The sequence below is a fragment of the Rhineura floridana genome, chromosome 3 (genome assembly GCF_030035675.1).
Source record: "Rhineura floridana isolate rRhiFlo1 chromosome 3, rRhiFlo1.hap2, whole genome shotgun sequence".
Taxonomy (NCBI): domain Eukaryota; kingdom Metazoa; phylum Chordata; class Lepidosauria; order Squamata; family Rhineuridae; genus Rhineura; species Rhineura floridana.
This window is the reverse complement of record NC_084482.1, coordinates 193236254-193252115: the sequence shown is the minus strand read 5'-3', so window position 1 is coordinate 193252115 and position 15862 is coordinate 193236254. Positions and strand designations below refer to the sequence as shown.

At 44.7% G+C, this 15862-nt stretch overlaps 2 protein-coding genes across 2 annotated transcripts in view; both read right to left on the bottom strand.

The window, feature by feature from the left end:
- Positions 1-2746, bottom strand: part of DHX16 (DEAH-box helicase 16) — a 30648-nt gene extending 27902 nt beyond the window's left edge. Inside the window, exons 1-2 of the mRNA XM_061619151.1 lie at positions 2447-2746; positions 84-358 (exon numbers count right to left, since the gene is read on the bottom strand). Coding sequence (XP_061475135.1) covers positions 84-358; positions 2447-2650 — 479 coding nt within the window. The 5' untranslated portion in view covers positions 2651-2746. The remainder of the gene's footprint in view (positions 1-83; positions 359-2446) is intronic.
- A 2100-nt stretch (positions 2747-4846) lies between these two features.
- The window catches only part of PPP1R18 (protein phosphatase 1 regulatory subunit 18), a 45742-nt gene continuing 34726 nt past the window's right edge, over positions 4847-15862 (bottom strand). The window contains exons 3-4 of the mRNA XM_061619141.1: positions 8370-8577; positions 4847-7623 (exon numbers count right to left, since the gene is read on the bottom strand). Of these exons, the coding sequence (XP_061475125.1) occupies positions 7604-7623; positions 8370-8577 (228 nt within the window). The 3' untranslated portion in view covers positions 4847-7603. The remainder of the gene's footprint in view (positions 7624-8369; positions 8578-15862) is intronic.

Genomic DNA, 15862 nt, shown 5'->3' with positions numbered 1-15862 from the left:
CAAAAATGAGCCCCCAAAAGTTGTCGCCATCATTTCCTTTGCTCCTCACCCAACCTTGATCTCTGCAAGTGAGTGATACTCACTGTCCTCTGTCATCTCTGCTGCCCTTCTCATCAGAATCGTTGTCATCGTCCTCTTCTTCCTTGCGCTGCCTCAGGTGTTTGTGCCGCTTCCGCTGCTTGCGCTCAGGGCCTTGTGAAGGGTGCTGACGCTTGGAGCCCCGGGCTGCTGTTGCTTTGCCAGTCTCTTCATCATCACTGTCTTCCAGCAGGGTGTACGAGAGGTTCTTCTGCTGCAAGGCCAATGCCTCCTGTTCAGCCAACCTGGCTGGACGCTCCTGTGGGGCCTGGTGTGGAACCTACTAGGACATTGGGGGAGGAAACAAGTCAAACACCAAAAACAAGAAACCTATGACTTCCACGCTTGCATGCAGAATCAAGCTCCCTTGAGTGTCTACTTCCATTCCTCAGCAAGGTCCATCTTCTCAGGGACACATTTCACAGGTTTGCCTTCCACCAATTTCCCCATTCCACTCCTCATATAAATAAAAAAATAAAGTGGAATTGATATATTACATTTATATTGCACCTTTTATATCCTCCAGGGGGCCCAAGGTGGCATAAGTGGTTCTTCCCCTCCCCATTTTATCCTCACAACAACCCTGTGAGATAGGTTAGGCTGAGAGACAGTGATTGGCCCAGGAACACCCAGTGAAGTTCATGCAGGTAAGTAAACCACAGAGAGCTAGTGTAATGGCTAAAAGGAAAGTTAAGAATCCAAAAATCCCCAGTTCAGGAATCAGGAAAACTCCAGTTCAAACCTCATCCCTGTCATAACCTCACCAAGTGGCTTTTGTCAAGTCACAAGCTCTTGACCTCATTTCTCCCCCCTCAGTCTGTAAAATGGGGATAACTATACTGAACAGCACGCGCGTGCGTGCGTGCGTACGTACATGTGCGTGTGTTTTAGTTGTGTGTTAGTTATGTGCCTTCAAGTCGATTAAGACTTATGGCAACCCTATGAATCAGTGACCTCCAACAACATCTGTTATAAACCACCCTGTTCACATCTTGTAAGTTCAGGTCTGTGGCTTTCTTTATGGAATCAATCCATCTTTTGTTTGGCCTTGTGTCCAAACTATGATAACCTCCGTTTCATCATTTTAGCTTCTAGTGATAGTTCTGTTTTATTTTGTTTTAACACCCAATTATAAGTTGTTTTAAAGATCACAGTAAGATAATGTATGTGAAGTGATCTGAACACCCAAAAGTATCATAACCATCAAGGCATGTTAGCTGGGCATTCCTGTTTTAAGAAAAACACTTTTTTGTTGTTCTTTCTTCTTTTTGCGCTTTCTTAAAATGCAAACTAATGAATATTTATGGAAGCCACCAGGAGCCTTGAGGCATATTTTCAAAGAAACAACAAACCAGGGCACTGCTGGTTCAAATCTCACCTGTGACAGGAACATACTATTCTCTCATCATCACTGATGCAAAATGGAATAATAATCTTGGCCCGCTTTAACAAAGATGTTGGAAAGATGATTGAAACAATGTACATGAAATGCTTTGGATGCTCATCTAGGGAGGTTTCTATTGTTTTACATGTGTACTGGCACATGTTTAATTTATAGGCATACACATACATTTGTGTTTAAATGGAAATGGGCTGCCTTCAAGTCTATCCCGACTTATGGCTACCCTGTGAATAGGGTTTTCATGGTAAGCGGTATTCAGAGGGGGTTTACCATTGCCTCCCTCTAAGGCTAGTCCTCCACAGCTAGCTAGGGCCTGCTCAGCTGGACACAGCTGCACAAGCCAGCCCCTTCCTTGTCCACAACTGCCAGCTGGGGGGCAACTGGGCTCCTTGAGACTATGCAGCTTGCCCACAGCTGCACAGGTGGCAGGGCATGTAACCCCTGAGCCACTCACTGTGGGGTGATCTTTAGCTGGCCCTTTACACCCAGAAGACTTGAGAGGGGATTTGAACTCACAGACTCTGGACTCTCAGCCAGGCTATTCTCCCCACTGTGGTATGAAAAAATGAAAATGCACTGCCTTCAAATCAATCCTGACTTTCTGCCAACCCTATGAATAGGGTTTTCATGGTAAGCGGTATTCAGAGGCGGTTTACCATTGCCTTCCTGAGGCTGAGAAAGGTCACCCAGTGTGCTTCATGGCTGTGGGGATTCGAACCCTGGTCTCCCAGGTCGTGGTCCAACACTGTAACCACTACACCACACTGGCTCTCTTTTTATTTACACATACAAAAAACTGGATCTGAAGGAAAAGCCCTCCACATAATTCTTCCTTGGCACTCTTACTCACCCCTCTGTTTCCCCGTCCCCGACTCTATTAACCCCGCCCCACACATTATCTTCCCCTCCCCCCCCTTCTTCCTCCTTCCGAGTCAGGTCGCGCGCTCAACGGCCAAAGTGGCTCACCCGCTCCCACAGCTGTTGAGCGAAGGCTCGCGCGGGAGGATCCGTCACGCACAGCGTCTCCGTCTCCTCAAGGCGGGCGAGCAGGTCCTCTGGAGTGCGGCTCCGATGGGCCAGGCCCACCATGAAGGCGACCACATGCCGCTCGCTTAACCCCAGCAGGGTGTGCAACTGTCCAGAAACCCAGCGCTCCAAGTCCCCCGCCATAGTAGCGGATGCCCGAAATGCAACGCCTCCGTTCTCACTCACCTTCGAGCCGCCGTACCGGTACTTCCGAGCATGTGCCCTCGCCAACCAATCAGAGCTCTAGAAATAGCAACTTCCTGTTGTTGTTCAGCGACTGACCATAGAGATAGAATTATATAGAGGGGCTTTTTATTCGAATCTTTTTTTGTTTGCTTAAGACTTACTCCGGTCTGTTTTCCGAATAAAAGAAAGAATCATAGGTTTACGGTCGAGTCTAAGACCCTTATAGGTCTAATGTCTGAGTAATGGATTGCCATCCGTTTGTTTCTCTGATTTTGTAAATCAGTCTTTTCCAACCTGGTGCCCTGCTGATGTGTTGGACTACAACTCCCATCAGCCCCAGGCCTTCAGGCAGCAAGGCCAATGACCAGAGATGACTGACGTTGTAGTTGAAAACATTTGGAGATTGTGTTCTGGTCCTGCTTTCAGGGTCTTCCCTGAGGTATCTGGTTGGTCTTTGTGAGGCTGCACTAGAAGATGGGCCATTTTCTTAAGGCGGCCGTAGAATCGAAAACTCTTCTCAGTCTATGGGACTCACTGCCATTTCTTCCGAGTTACGTGTTTCAGCGGATCCAGTCTTTGTGTGGAAGATATAGGGTGTTACTGCTGTTATATTTTAATCCTTTTAAACTACCGCCAGGCTTTTTCATACAAATGAGCACGGGATTTAGACAGGGAGGGGAAATTTAACAAAAATGACTTGCTGTAACCGGGAGCGGTTGGGTGGGTAGGAACATAGAAAACTGCCGTATATTAAGTCAGACCATTGGTTCTAGCTCAGTACTGCCAGCAATGATTGGCAGCGGCTTTCCAGGATTTCAGACAAGGATCTCTCCCAGCTCTGTCTGAAGATGTAAGGATTCAACATTCCCAAACCTACCTGGAGATGCTGACAAAGCAGATGCTCCCACCACTGGGCTATAGCCCCTCCCGAATTGCAGTTCAAAAGGGGTTGTCTTTCGTCTGAAGTATCGGGGAGCTGCATGGCAGTATGTTGGGTGACACCTCATTAATTCAGAAGATGTGTTTTTCCCTAACTTGAGTGGTCAACATATCTTCAGGTGTCATCTGTCAGGGACAGCATAATGGCCACGGATAAATTGACATCAGTATCAGCAAGTGGGCAGGATCAGAGGCAAAAGTGGGTAGAGTCATCTCTTTTCTCCTTCTGCCCTCTTTTTCTTTCTCTGCTACTCCCCCCCAATTTCTCCCCCCCCATTTCTCTCCCTTCCCACACCAATGAAATTAGGGCCATGGCCACATAATGGATCTCAGCTGGTTGTGCTATGACCAGAAGGGCCTTTTGTGATGATCTTGAACACATGGGCAAGCTGGTGTAGTAGGAGAAGACACTTGTTCAGCTATTTAGGTCCCAAGTTGTATAGGGCTTTCTAGGTCATTACCAGCTCCTTAAATTTGGTTCAGAAACATACTGGCAGCCAACACAGCTTTTTCAAAGTCGTGTTGTATGGTCCCAGTAGACCACTGCTCAGCAGTTTAGGCACTGCATTCTTTGCCAGCTGCAGCTGTCAGATTATTTTCAAGAGCAACCCCATACAGAATGTGTTACAATAATCCAGCTGGGGCATTCCCAGTGCATAAGCCACAGTAGAAGTCTAACCTGTGCAGTCAAAACTGGCAAGCAGCTTTGTACTGCTGAGACTCTTGGATCTAGGAGTATCCTCAGACTACTTACTTGCCCTGTGAGGGCTCCTCCTTTGTAGAATAACTTACTTGGGTAAAGTAATGTGGAACAAACAGAACACCTCATGGCACATCATGATCTGAATTACTTTGATTAATGTCTCTCTCTGTGTGTTTTAGGGGTGCTGGTAGATCAGTCTTTGGTGGGGGGGGATAAAGACTTTTGGTCCTTCTGTGATTCTACACCAAGGACAGATCCCTCCTCCTTTAGCAAAGTGCAGTAGAGACATGCATAAAGGTAAAATAACAGCATAGAATTGCTTGGTTGAAGCACAAGGTTCACCTAGTCAGGCATTCTGTTGGAAATTCTGTGTGGCTTGCCAAAGCAGGGCAACAAAGGTGATGGCATGCCTCTTATTTGTCCCCAGCCTCCAATATTCAGGGGAATCCTACATCTTTAAATGAAAGCTCCATTTAGCCAAGAGACAACAGACAATCATTAGATAAACGTGCAACAGCATTCTGGTTTATTGTTAATAATAATTACATTAAAAAAAACACTGATGGAAATGGCTGGACGCAGCTGCTTCTGCCCTCACCCCAAATACACTGGTTCATGCAGACCCCATTCCTCCTGTCAAAGGAAATGTCTGCCATATTCAATCATTCACTCAATGGGATCCGGGCACGGCTGTTCCTGCAGTGCAAAATTCGGGGGGGGGGGGTGATAACAAAAACTGTGCACAGATAAAAGATAAATAAGGAAGGGAGAGAGAGAAGAAACATGCTGTTTTCCTTGTTCCTTCCCTTCTGTGCGGCCTCCTTCTACTCATTCATACTCTTGTTCCCTCAGTCCACTCTATTTTCTCCACTGCACTCCCTAAAGCCACAAATGTCTGCTCTCATACATTTGGCAATCTTTCATTCTCTCAGTGTGCGTCCCATCCCACAGATGAGTTGTGCCGTTCCTCAAGGCATTCAATGGAGCAGTTCACCCAGGATTCATTCATTCAAATTGTGGGGAATTCCTGGTCAAGAATTTAGAAACACTGCCAATTTAAGTTGGATGCTTCCAGCTTAGTTACAAATCTTCAGCTAGGATGAAAAAAGTTGCATTGCTGGCTCCAGAGGGTGATGCGGTGGAGTATTTGCCAGGGGCCCTGAGGTAGCTCCATTTTTATTTTTTGGCAGGGGGCATTGGGCAAGATGCCCTCAGTAGGCCCCTGCTTCCCTGAGTGGGCCAATTGCCTTCTTGTCACTGTCACCACTGCCAGTTTAGCTTGCCCTCTGCGTCTAGCCCAGAGATGGCAAAATAGCGGCCCTCCACACTACACTTGCCATCATTCCTTACCATTGACCATGCTGGCCAAGGCTGATGGGAGATGGAGTCCAATAGCATCCAGAGGACCACAGGTTCCTGGTCTCTACTCTAGCCCAAGATGGACTGCCACCCAAGGGGATGCAGGAGCTAAAACATATTCTCTTCACTCCAATTACTGCTTGCTCACTCAAGAGAGGGCAGGTAAACAGGCAGTGATGCCAAAGAGGGCAAGCATCATGGTTTGGTGGCTCAAGGGGTTGGCAGTGGCTCCCCAACTGAGAAATAGTCCTCATCAGGTGCCCAGTGATGCTGATCCCTAATGTCAGCTCTGACTCGAGACCCATAAAAAGTTTACTCAAGAAGCTGGATATGACACCTTTGTAAAAATGTACATGAGCTTTGCTTTCCTTTTAATCTTAACTAAACTTGCCATTGTCTTCAGTTGACGTAAACGGTCAGTGAATTTGTGGCTTGGCTTGCTTGCATCAGTCATCCGGAAAGAGGATTCTGGAGTGCTCCTTCAGTTTGTGTGATCCTCACTGATGAAAGGGACCCCTGGTGGTCTCTTGTCTAAGGCTTCCCCAAATCCCAAAGCCACCTCTGGAGAGCTGTCAGTATTCTGAGCTGCAATTGCTCTGCACTCAGTCATCTTTGAAAACCGATCCCAATTTTTAGGATTGCTTTTTCCACTTCAAAATGCCACGCAGCATCAAGATGGGTTGTAAAATAATTAAAACAAACAAACCTATTTATCAAAATATCACTTCATTTTCTAACATTCACTCTTCCTCTTCATCCCCTCTCATTCAATCCCACAGGAGTGATGAATCCCTAACAGGAAATGGGCATGACTACAACAGGAAGCTGCATTTTTTGCCTGGTTCCACTATTTTACTATCTCTGCACCACTCCCCCTTTGTTTTTGCTTCCAAAGACAAATGGTCCCTGTCTGAAATCAACACACAGAGAAAAGAAACTGTCCCAAGTAGCAACTAACTGTGCCCCCATGCAGATAACCCTTCCCCATTGCCCCAGTTCCATGCCTTAATACTGGTGCTCCTGCTTGAATCTAACACCCAGAGCCCTCCCCATTTGCCTAGTAACATGCCTTATAACTCAACTCTCGCTTGAATAAGGAGAGCCATGGTGGTTTGAATTGCCTTCCTCCAGAATGGCTTTTTTAAAATTGAAGTTGGACCCCTCCCCCCCCTACAAAGCCCTTCCCAATACTGTTAGGCTGTGTGCCAACATAATGGTCCCCTCTCAAAACTAGTTTGTCCTCCACCCCTCAAAAAAAAACCCTCCTCTCACATGGCAGCAATTAAGTCCTAATGGGCATTACCCAAATACTTTACACACACACACACACACGATGATACAGAAAAGTCCCTCAGCCCTGTGAGGGTTTAAACTGTTTGAATAATTGCAGGAAGAAAGATATGATCATTAATGCTAGCCCTTGTTTGAAACTCTGCGACCCCACAGAAGTGGGTAGTACACAAGGTTCAGTGTTTTCCCCTGCTGGCGGTTTTAAGAAATATCTAAGCCTCTGTGGCATCAGAGGCCTTGTTGGCTGGCAGTGAAGGAAGAGGAAAGGTTGACAACTCCCACTCCCAGCAAGGTTGGGCAGCATCGCATATGATTCAGAGCATCCCCTGCCATTTAGGAGATCTCTGAGGTCCTATTTTCAGTGCCACAGTCACACAGGAAAAAAAATATCAAAGAGGGGAGGGTATTTTTGGAATGGTCTCCTTCTGAAGGAAGAAATGCATCCAGAGCCCCAGGGAAAAAGTGACGTTTCCCTCATCTTTCTTGTCCCCGGCTTCTTTCGTTGGTGTGGCAGTCACTGGAAGACGGAAAGAGATAAAAAGATCCAGTTGAAAGATTTGGAGTTTGACACAACTCCTTATGCATATTCCACTGTTCACTCCGATGGAGGAGGAAAGGGGTTACCGCCGACAAGACTCGTCTGGAAAGAGGAAGAACACAGGAATCGTCAGTGAAAACACAAAGAAGGGAGCTAAGGAGCACTGTGTGTCAAACCCCCTATCTGCTAAATGGTTAGGCTTTTGTCATTCCTGACCATTGGTCATGCTGGCAGGGGCTGATGAGAGTTACAGTTCAGCAATGGGTTCCACAGTGTAATTGTTACCATGTCTGCTTTACACCCAGAAGGTCTGAGTTTAAGCCCCAGTGGAACCAGTATTGTAACTTTTAGGAAGGGCCATAGCTCAGTGGTAGAACACCTGCTTTGCTTGTAGAAGGTCTCCAGGTAGGGTTAAGAGAGACTGCTACCTTAAACTCTGGAGAGCCACTGTCAGTCAGTGTAGTCAGTACTGAATTAGATGGTCTGAGTCAGTATACGGCAGCTTCTTATGTTCCTCAACATCTGGAGAACAACCAGCTCCCCGTTCCTGGTGTAGGGAATATTTTATGTGGGAGAGGCTTCAATTGATTCCCCATCAAATGGTACAGTCCAAGAATAGATCTGTAGAAGTTCCATGTGGTCAAAGCTCTCGGTGAGACCTGACATTTTGTCTACAAGGGTTTCCTCTCTTTCCAGTCTGCACAACCAGTTGCCAACCTGTCCCAGCCCATCTTGAAATACCTGACTTATGAAAAGAACCTGAACCTGGGCTAAGAGTATGTGTGTGGGGAGCAGTGCTTCCCATTCTACCATGATCCAGGCATCACAATGGGCTCCCCAATACTAACCCACAATGAGAGGTTTGGTTCTCAGCAGGCTAGGGAGGCCACGATGAAGCAACAGCAGCTCCTCCTCTTCCTCTTCCTCATCCCCATGAGGGTTGGTACAGGCCAGAGGCTCTGACTCCTCAGGAGGCCCATACTCTTCCAGCAGGGAGCCCTCCGATGGATATTGGAATGTCCTCTCCAGCTGGTTCTCGCTGAATGAAATCTTAAGCTGCATGGTAAGGAGAGAGTTGGTTAGAGGCAAAGTCCCAGAATAACCCCAGCATATTCTGCTCTCACTCACTTCCTCTCCTGGCTATGCATGATCAGGCCACTGATCCACATTCACAGTAGATCGGGGTAGTCAATACCATGTCCTCCAGATGTTGGATTCCAACTCCCATCAATCCCAGCCAGCACGGCCAATGGTCAGGAATTATGGGAATTGTAGTCCAACAATATTTGGAAGGCATCACATTGGGAAACCCTGCATTAGATAAAACGAATGGGTCTCCCATTCAGATATGATCATCCAGCAAGACTAAATCACATGTAAGAAGCATGTACTAGTCAAGGAGAAGGTGCTGTATTGTGAGTTTCAGTGTTTTGTTTTTAAGAGCAAACAAAGATATGTTGGGGTTTAGAATGCAAACAAAAATACAGGAAGTCCACATTTATTGTACAGTTCTGCTCCCCCAATCTCTCATGACTCGAGGTCTATCAAAAATTGTTCTATGTATGACAATTGCATTTTCAGAATGGGCATATTTCCAAATAATGCAATGGGTTTTGATTTTGATTCATAAATTGACCCTTTAGGATAAGCTCAGACTGAATAAAGGTATCCTTAAAAATGAAGAAAAGTACTTGAAAACAAGGAAAGCAAATATTTTTAAAAGCAGTCATTCAGAGAAATTGCACTTCAGAGCATTTTTTTTTTTTGCCAGATCTATTGTGAGATGAAACTTTCTGACCCTTTTTAGTTTTAAAGAAGATTTATTTATTGCCTTTCTGAATCACTCTTCCTCCCAAGGGAGCCTAAGGCAAGGTACACTAAAAACAACAATATACACCCCATTACACCCCTTTTAAGTTGAGACCTATCCCACTGCGTCTGTGTTAGAATGCTTTTAATATGTTTTCTTTAATAATATGTTTTTAACTTTTTTTTGTTTTTAAAGATGTTTTTAAAGCTTTTAAAAATGTTTTTAACGTTGTTTTGTTTTAATGTATTTTAAAGTCTTTTTATGATGTTTTAAAGTGTTTTTAGTGTTTCTGTTTGCCACCCTGGCCTCCTGCTGGGAGGAAGGGTGGGATATAAATCAAATAAATAAATAAATTACGAAAGAGAAGATATTAGTAGCACAGCAGACACCCACAGTGAAATGTAATTATGTGTATGTGTCTGTGCACGTGAGAGGGAGTGAGGTCTCGATTTTTATCTGTGAAATGAGAACAGCCCCAACGGATCACACCAATGGTCCCTTTAGTCCAGCATCTTTTCACAGGGCCCTCCAGGCAACCTACTTATTTAGCATTCATCCTGATTTCCTTGCACAAAGCTTACGCAGGGGTTAGACTACGTCCAGTCTTTAATAAGCACTCGTTCTATGCATTTCCCCGTCACATTCCAAACTGCAGAAAGTCTGTTTGTTTAAATTTATTTATTTTTTATTTGATTTATATCCCATCCTTCCTCCCAGCAGGAGCCCAGGGCAGCAAACAGAAGCGCTAAAAACACTTTAAAACATCATAAAAACAGACCTTAAAATACATTAAAACAAAACATTAAAAACATTTTTTTAAAAAGCTTTAAAAACATCTTTTAAAAAAAGGTTAAAAACATTATTTAAAAAATCATATTAAAGTGGATTTGTTCAGCTAGGGCAATAAAGCACTTTAATCCACTCAAACTGCGCAAACCTAAAGCTCAAGTATGCATATGAGTCCCTCCCACAAAATATTGACAGTGTGGAGGCACCTACAGTGGGCAGCCAGATGCTTCCAGGAAGCCAACAAGCAGAGCCTGAAAGCAATAGCCCTCATCCACTGTTGCTTCCCCAGCAAGTAGTATTCAGCAGCACACTGCCCCTGAATCCATATAAACATCATTCATTCATTCAAAGTCAGTATTTGCTCTCTTGCAAAGTGAATGCAGGTAAAAAGCAATAAAACAACATCAAATCCAATGTCCAATAGTCACTAATAGACCTATCCTCCATGAATTAGTCTAATCCCTTTTTAAAGCCATCTAATTTTGTGATCATTATTACAATTATTATTATTACATAATGAGGCATTGTGGGGAAAAGTTTTTCCTTTTGGCTGTTCAGAATCGACCCCGCTTTCTATCCACTTTCTCTACACCATGCATAGTTTTATGTCCCGCACTTACAGCACAATCCTAACCATGTCTACTCAGAAGTAAGTCCTATTGAATTCAGTGGGGCTTAGTCCCATGTAAGTGGGGTTTGGACTGCAGCTATATTCTGAAATGTAGTCTAAATTTTCCTTGTGGGGAAGATGTACCAACACTGATAATTTTGGTTGCTCTGTTCTGCCCCTTCTCCAACGTGGCAATTTGCTTTTTGAGTTGGGGAAACCAGAAGTGTATGCACAATATAGGTTCTGCTGTATTGATCCATTTCCATCTTATAGAATCATAACAGCCTTGCTGCATCAGGCTGAAGGTCCATCTAGTCCAGCATCCTGTTTCTCATACTTCTAGGAAGAAGGCCAACTAGCAAAACATGAACCTTGTCAAGTTCCACAGTGTCCAGATAAGCATAATCACCTGCTCATTTCTGTTGTTAAAGGCATGAGCCACTTATCATACAATCATAGAATAGTAGAGTTGGAAGGGGCCTATAAGGCCATTGAGTCCAACCCCCTGCTCAGTGCAGGAGTCCAACTTAAAGCATACCCAACAGGTGCCTGTCCATCTGCCTCTCGAATGCCTCGTGTTGGAGAGCCCACCATCTCCCTAGGTAATTGGTTCCATTGTCATATTGCTCTAACAGTCAGAAAGTTTTTCCTGATGTTCAGTCAAAATCTGGCTTCCTGTAACTTCAGCCCACAATTCTGTGCCCTGCACTTTGGGATGATCAAGAAGAGAACCTGGCCCTCCTCTGTGCAACAACCTTTCACATATTTCCACCACCCATACCTACCCTGTCCATTCCATAACCATATTCTCTTCCCTGTTCATCTACAAACAAATCCCTGAACGTGAGCACCCTCCTCCTCCTCCCCCCCCACCTCTCCCTATAGTCATTAATAGACTTCAGTTAATTGAGATTAGCTTGGATTAATTCCCATGGGAACGCTAGGAGTAGATAAGATCATGGACCCCCTATGTTGCTAAAATCTGGGCAAGGGACCTGGCAAGGAATGGGGTTGGTGACGTCAGTGCCCTGAACCAACTAGGAAACTGGATCCTTAAAATTGGAGTGAGCTGTTAAAGACCTCATCCCTATCTTCCAGAACCAGAGAAACATAGTTTGCTTTTCAAAAATTTAAAAAGGGACTGGACATTTATGGGCCATTCTGAGCTCAGGTTTGTAAAGCTACCATTAATCATTTATAAAGCCCAAACTCAAAGGGCAACTCTCAAGATGGTGGGGGAAAAACACAGCCCAGTGTATTTTTGGCAATGATTGTTTAAAGGCCTTCTTCAGGGGTTGAATGGAAAAACAGCCAGCAGAGAACTTTGTTAGATATATCTCCCAAGCACATCAACTGGCTGAAACATGTTGGGCTGTTTTGAAAATGAAATCCACATTGTTTTCAACATCTTGACACATGTTCTCCTTGGTGTTGGGGTTCATTTTGGATGCTTTCTGGTTTTTGCATTTCTAATTATTTGTGGAGGACATTTAAAGATCTATAAATTCAGTACTTTGCAGTTCATCTTCAGTTTTTTCTTGCACCACCTCTCTGAAGTAGGCTACTTCCCCTGATTTTTACAGAAAGCAAATTATCCAAGGCTACCCTCTGGATGTATGATTTTGGAGGCAGTGCCTTGAATCATGGCCTCCCAAGTTGTTACACACACCACTAGTAGCATACTGTCCCTACCAGTGAAATTCTCCTTCTGTGGAAAAGCTGTGCCAGGAAAAGATGACCTTCAGTTCATCCCTTATTTTTCTAATGAAATTGCAGCCCATAAGTAATTGTTGTTTTGTTTTTTTAACATGGAGCACCTGTGATCTGAATAACATAATCCATTCTACCCCCTTTAGATTCTTTCACATGTTTAGACCAGGAGAGGGCAGTGAGTTAAAGTAGCTCCTAACAAGAGTAACAAAAGGCAAAAATGGAAAATCTGGTAGGCAAAAAGGAAAGTGTGAGTAGGAGCAAAAACTCACCTGCCTTTACTGTGCTTTTTAACATGTTCCGCAGACATTAGTAGGTTATCATGATTATCTCGGCTTAGAAAGCGTCCTGTTTCCAAATTACTAATAGAGGAACAGGAGTAGGCTAGCCGGTTTGTTTTGTTTTTTTCCCTGGTCAGTTGGAAACTATCTTTAGAGAACTGTGATGATATGCAGTTTGATCTCAGGACCCATTTTCAGCACTAAGCCTAGAGCATGTGGTGTAATACTAGAATACCACAGAACATGTGTAGAGTGCCTGTCCCACACTACTGATATCATGCCACTGGACTTTAGCCCCAAATTGTGATGGGATACAACTACTTAACGCAGCTGATGGAAAGGCAATCTGTTCATGCTCAAAAGCATTTAATTATTGATTTACACTTTCCCCTTACATGGCGTACTGAAATCCAGGGCAGGCTTCTCCTTCTAAGTTATTTTCCTATAGGAAAAAAACCAGGGCTGTAATCCCAGGGGAGCATGGACCCTGCTGGGATTTTCTAGACTCTTTCCTGAACACAGGTGGGCTTTTTTTAATTTAAAAAAATTCCAAAATGTGAATTTCTAGACTGTTTACTCATGAAATGATTAGGCAGGACATATTCTATCCAGTTGTTCACTAAGACATAAACTTCCTCACAACCCTTCAAACTTCTAGCCGATGAGTACAAAGACATTAGAATAATTAGAAGCATGAGGCCCGTATTGTTAACATTTTATAAAATTTTAATTTTACTTTATATAATTTCTGGTAATGGGCCAACAGAAGGCATTAGGCACAAAGTTGTTTGTGGGGGGAGGGACATACTTTGGTTCTACTCACTTGACATAACTGTTTTCTGTGCGTCCTCCAAGGAGCTCAGAGTGGCTTCTCAATCCTCACAAGAACCCTGCAAGGTAGGTTAGGTTCAGAGATTGTCACCTTTCCCACAAGGCCAGTGACCAGGAAAAAAATCCAACAACCTCAGCCTGATTTACTCTTTGGCCTGTAACAGCCACTTGATCAGAAGAAAATGGCAAGTGACTGACTGGCATTCCAAAATCAGTGGATCAAGTGGCAAAAGTGTTGGTTAAAAAATACTACTCAATAAGGACTAAACTAGACTATGGAGGAAAGGGAGGTAGAAGGATTATTTTTTCCCTCCACCAGCATCACAGCCACTCTGATTTGGGGCCACCCTTGGCTGCTTTGTCCTTTAAAAAACAAGACATGGGAGATTTGTGAAAAGGATCTCCCACACCACATCTAATTTGTTCCAAAACTTTATGGCCAAGGACAGATCTGAGTAGCCACTGCACCATACTGGCCCGATACAACATGAACGCAGTAGTATTATCGGGCAAAGTGGGCTCTGGCCCACACACGTGTCTGCCCTGCTAGCATATGTTAGGCTTTAATGTGCCACAGTTGTGCTGATGTTTTTACAGGAACAGATGTAACATGGCTCTGGAACATGTGCTACTGATGTTCACTTGCTCTTTCATACAAGAATAAATATCCTTCACTTTCCTCCCATGAGGAGAATTAGCTGCTGCTTTCCGGGGGGTGGGGGCTTGCCACTGTAGAGTGTGTGGGAAAAGAAAATCTTGAGAAGGTTCTTTGTAGGCTTGATGGTGCAGCAGCTGCGCGGGTCCTGCGCTTCTCCCTCCTCCCCCCCCTTCCTCTGCCAAGGCTGTTCTGGCTCTCTTTCGCTAGCCTGAGCGGGTGACTCCGACCGGGTGCATTCCTGAGGGAGGGAGGCCTCGGGTGGGGCACAGAAGCTGTGGTGGGGATGGAGAAAATACAAAATGCCAGACGGAGAAGGAGGGGAGGGCATGGAGATGGTAGTGCACTGCGGTGGGGAGGAGATGCCCACTGATAAGAAGAACTGCAAGTCAGATGTGAAGGGGTTTGAAACAGCAGAGGGGAGGAGAAAGAGAAGCTGGCTTTTTAGTTTCTCACGTATACTATCCGATATACCCGATACAGACTCCAGCTGGGAGGAAGGACGGGATATAAATCAAATAATGAATAAATAATAATAATAATAAAAATATACACGAATAGGTCAACGCATTATCTTCTGTAGTCAAAACGGCACCACCCACACGGACAAGAGGAAGGTCCTAGCAGGTGTGAGGAAACTGAGGTTTGCAGAAGCACAAAAATCGGGGTGGGGAGGAAAAAAGGAGAGAGGGGAATTCATAAAAGGCTGAGCATGAGTGTCTTTTGGGGGGAGAAATCAGAAAGCCGGAGGAGGGTGGAATGGAATGGAATATCCCGGAAAAGGGTGTGGCTGGCTGGCCAGAACCCTGAACAGAAGTACTCCACACTGCAAGATTTTTTGTTTCAGGACTCACATGTTCCTTTTTTGTACACACCATACATTTAAAGCATATTTCTCACCCACCCCCCTCAGAATTCTGGGAACTGTAGTTTGTTAAGAGTGCTGGGAGTGATAGCTCTTTGAGAAGTAAACTACAGTTCCCAGGATTCTTTGGGGAGGAAAATGTGCTTCCAATGTATGGTGTGTATGCAGCCTCTGTCTGCTTTTAGCTTAACCTCTTAATCCTCATCCCCAACTGCAGTCACGTTTAAAACATATGCATTGCATAGGTTTGCTCAGATTTATCCCTTGTTATTCTAGTTGTCTCTTCTCCACGCTTCCCTGCCATTTAGTTATCCCCCTTACAAGCTCCTTCAGGCCAGGGACCCATCGTTTGGGGACTCTGAAGCTCTGCAAAGTTCCACGTACCTTTCATAAGTAATAGGTAACATTAATGGATTGGTTATCTTAACTGATGGCCAGATGCCATTCAAGCATCCTTGAATGCATGTATGGGTGCTCCCATGGCACAGACGAGGGACTGTGCAGTGAAATTTATTAGAGGCTTAGAAATGTTGATGGTGCGTCAGACCTAGAGATGGGGGAGCTACAAGCTTGCAGCTGAGAGGGCTTGTTGAACTTGCTTTGCATGGCAGCAATAGCAGGGAGCACCCATCACCAATTGCTGGGGTGCCCCATCCTCTCTGCTAAAGATCTGAACTCTATCATCCATGCCCTGGCTACCTCCCACTTAGATTACTGCAATGGATTTACATGGAGCTAGCCTTGACAATTATGTGGAATACTGCAGAATTCTGCATGAGCTTGTTTTGAA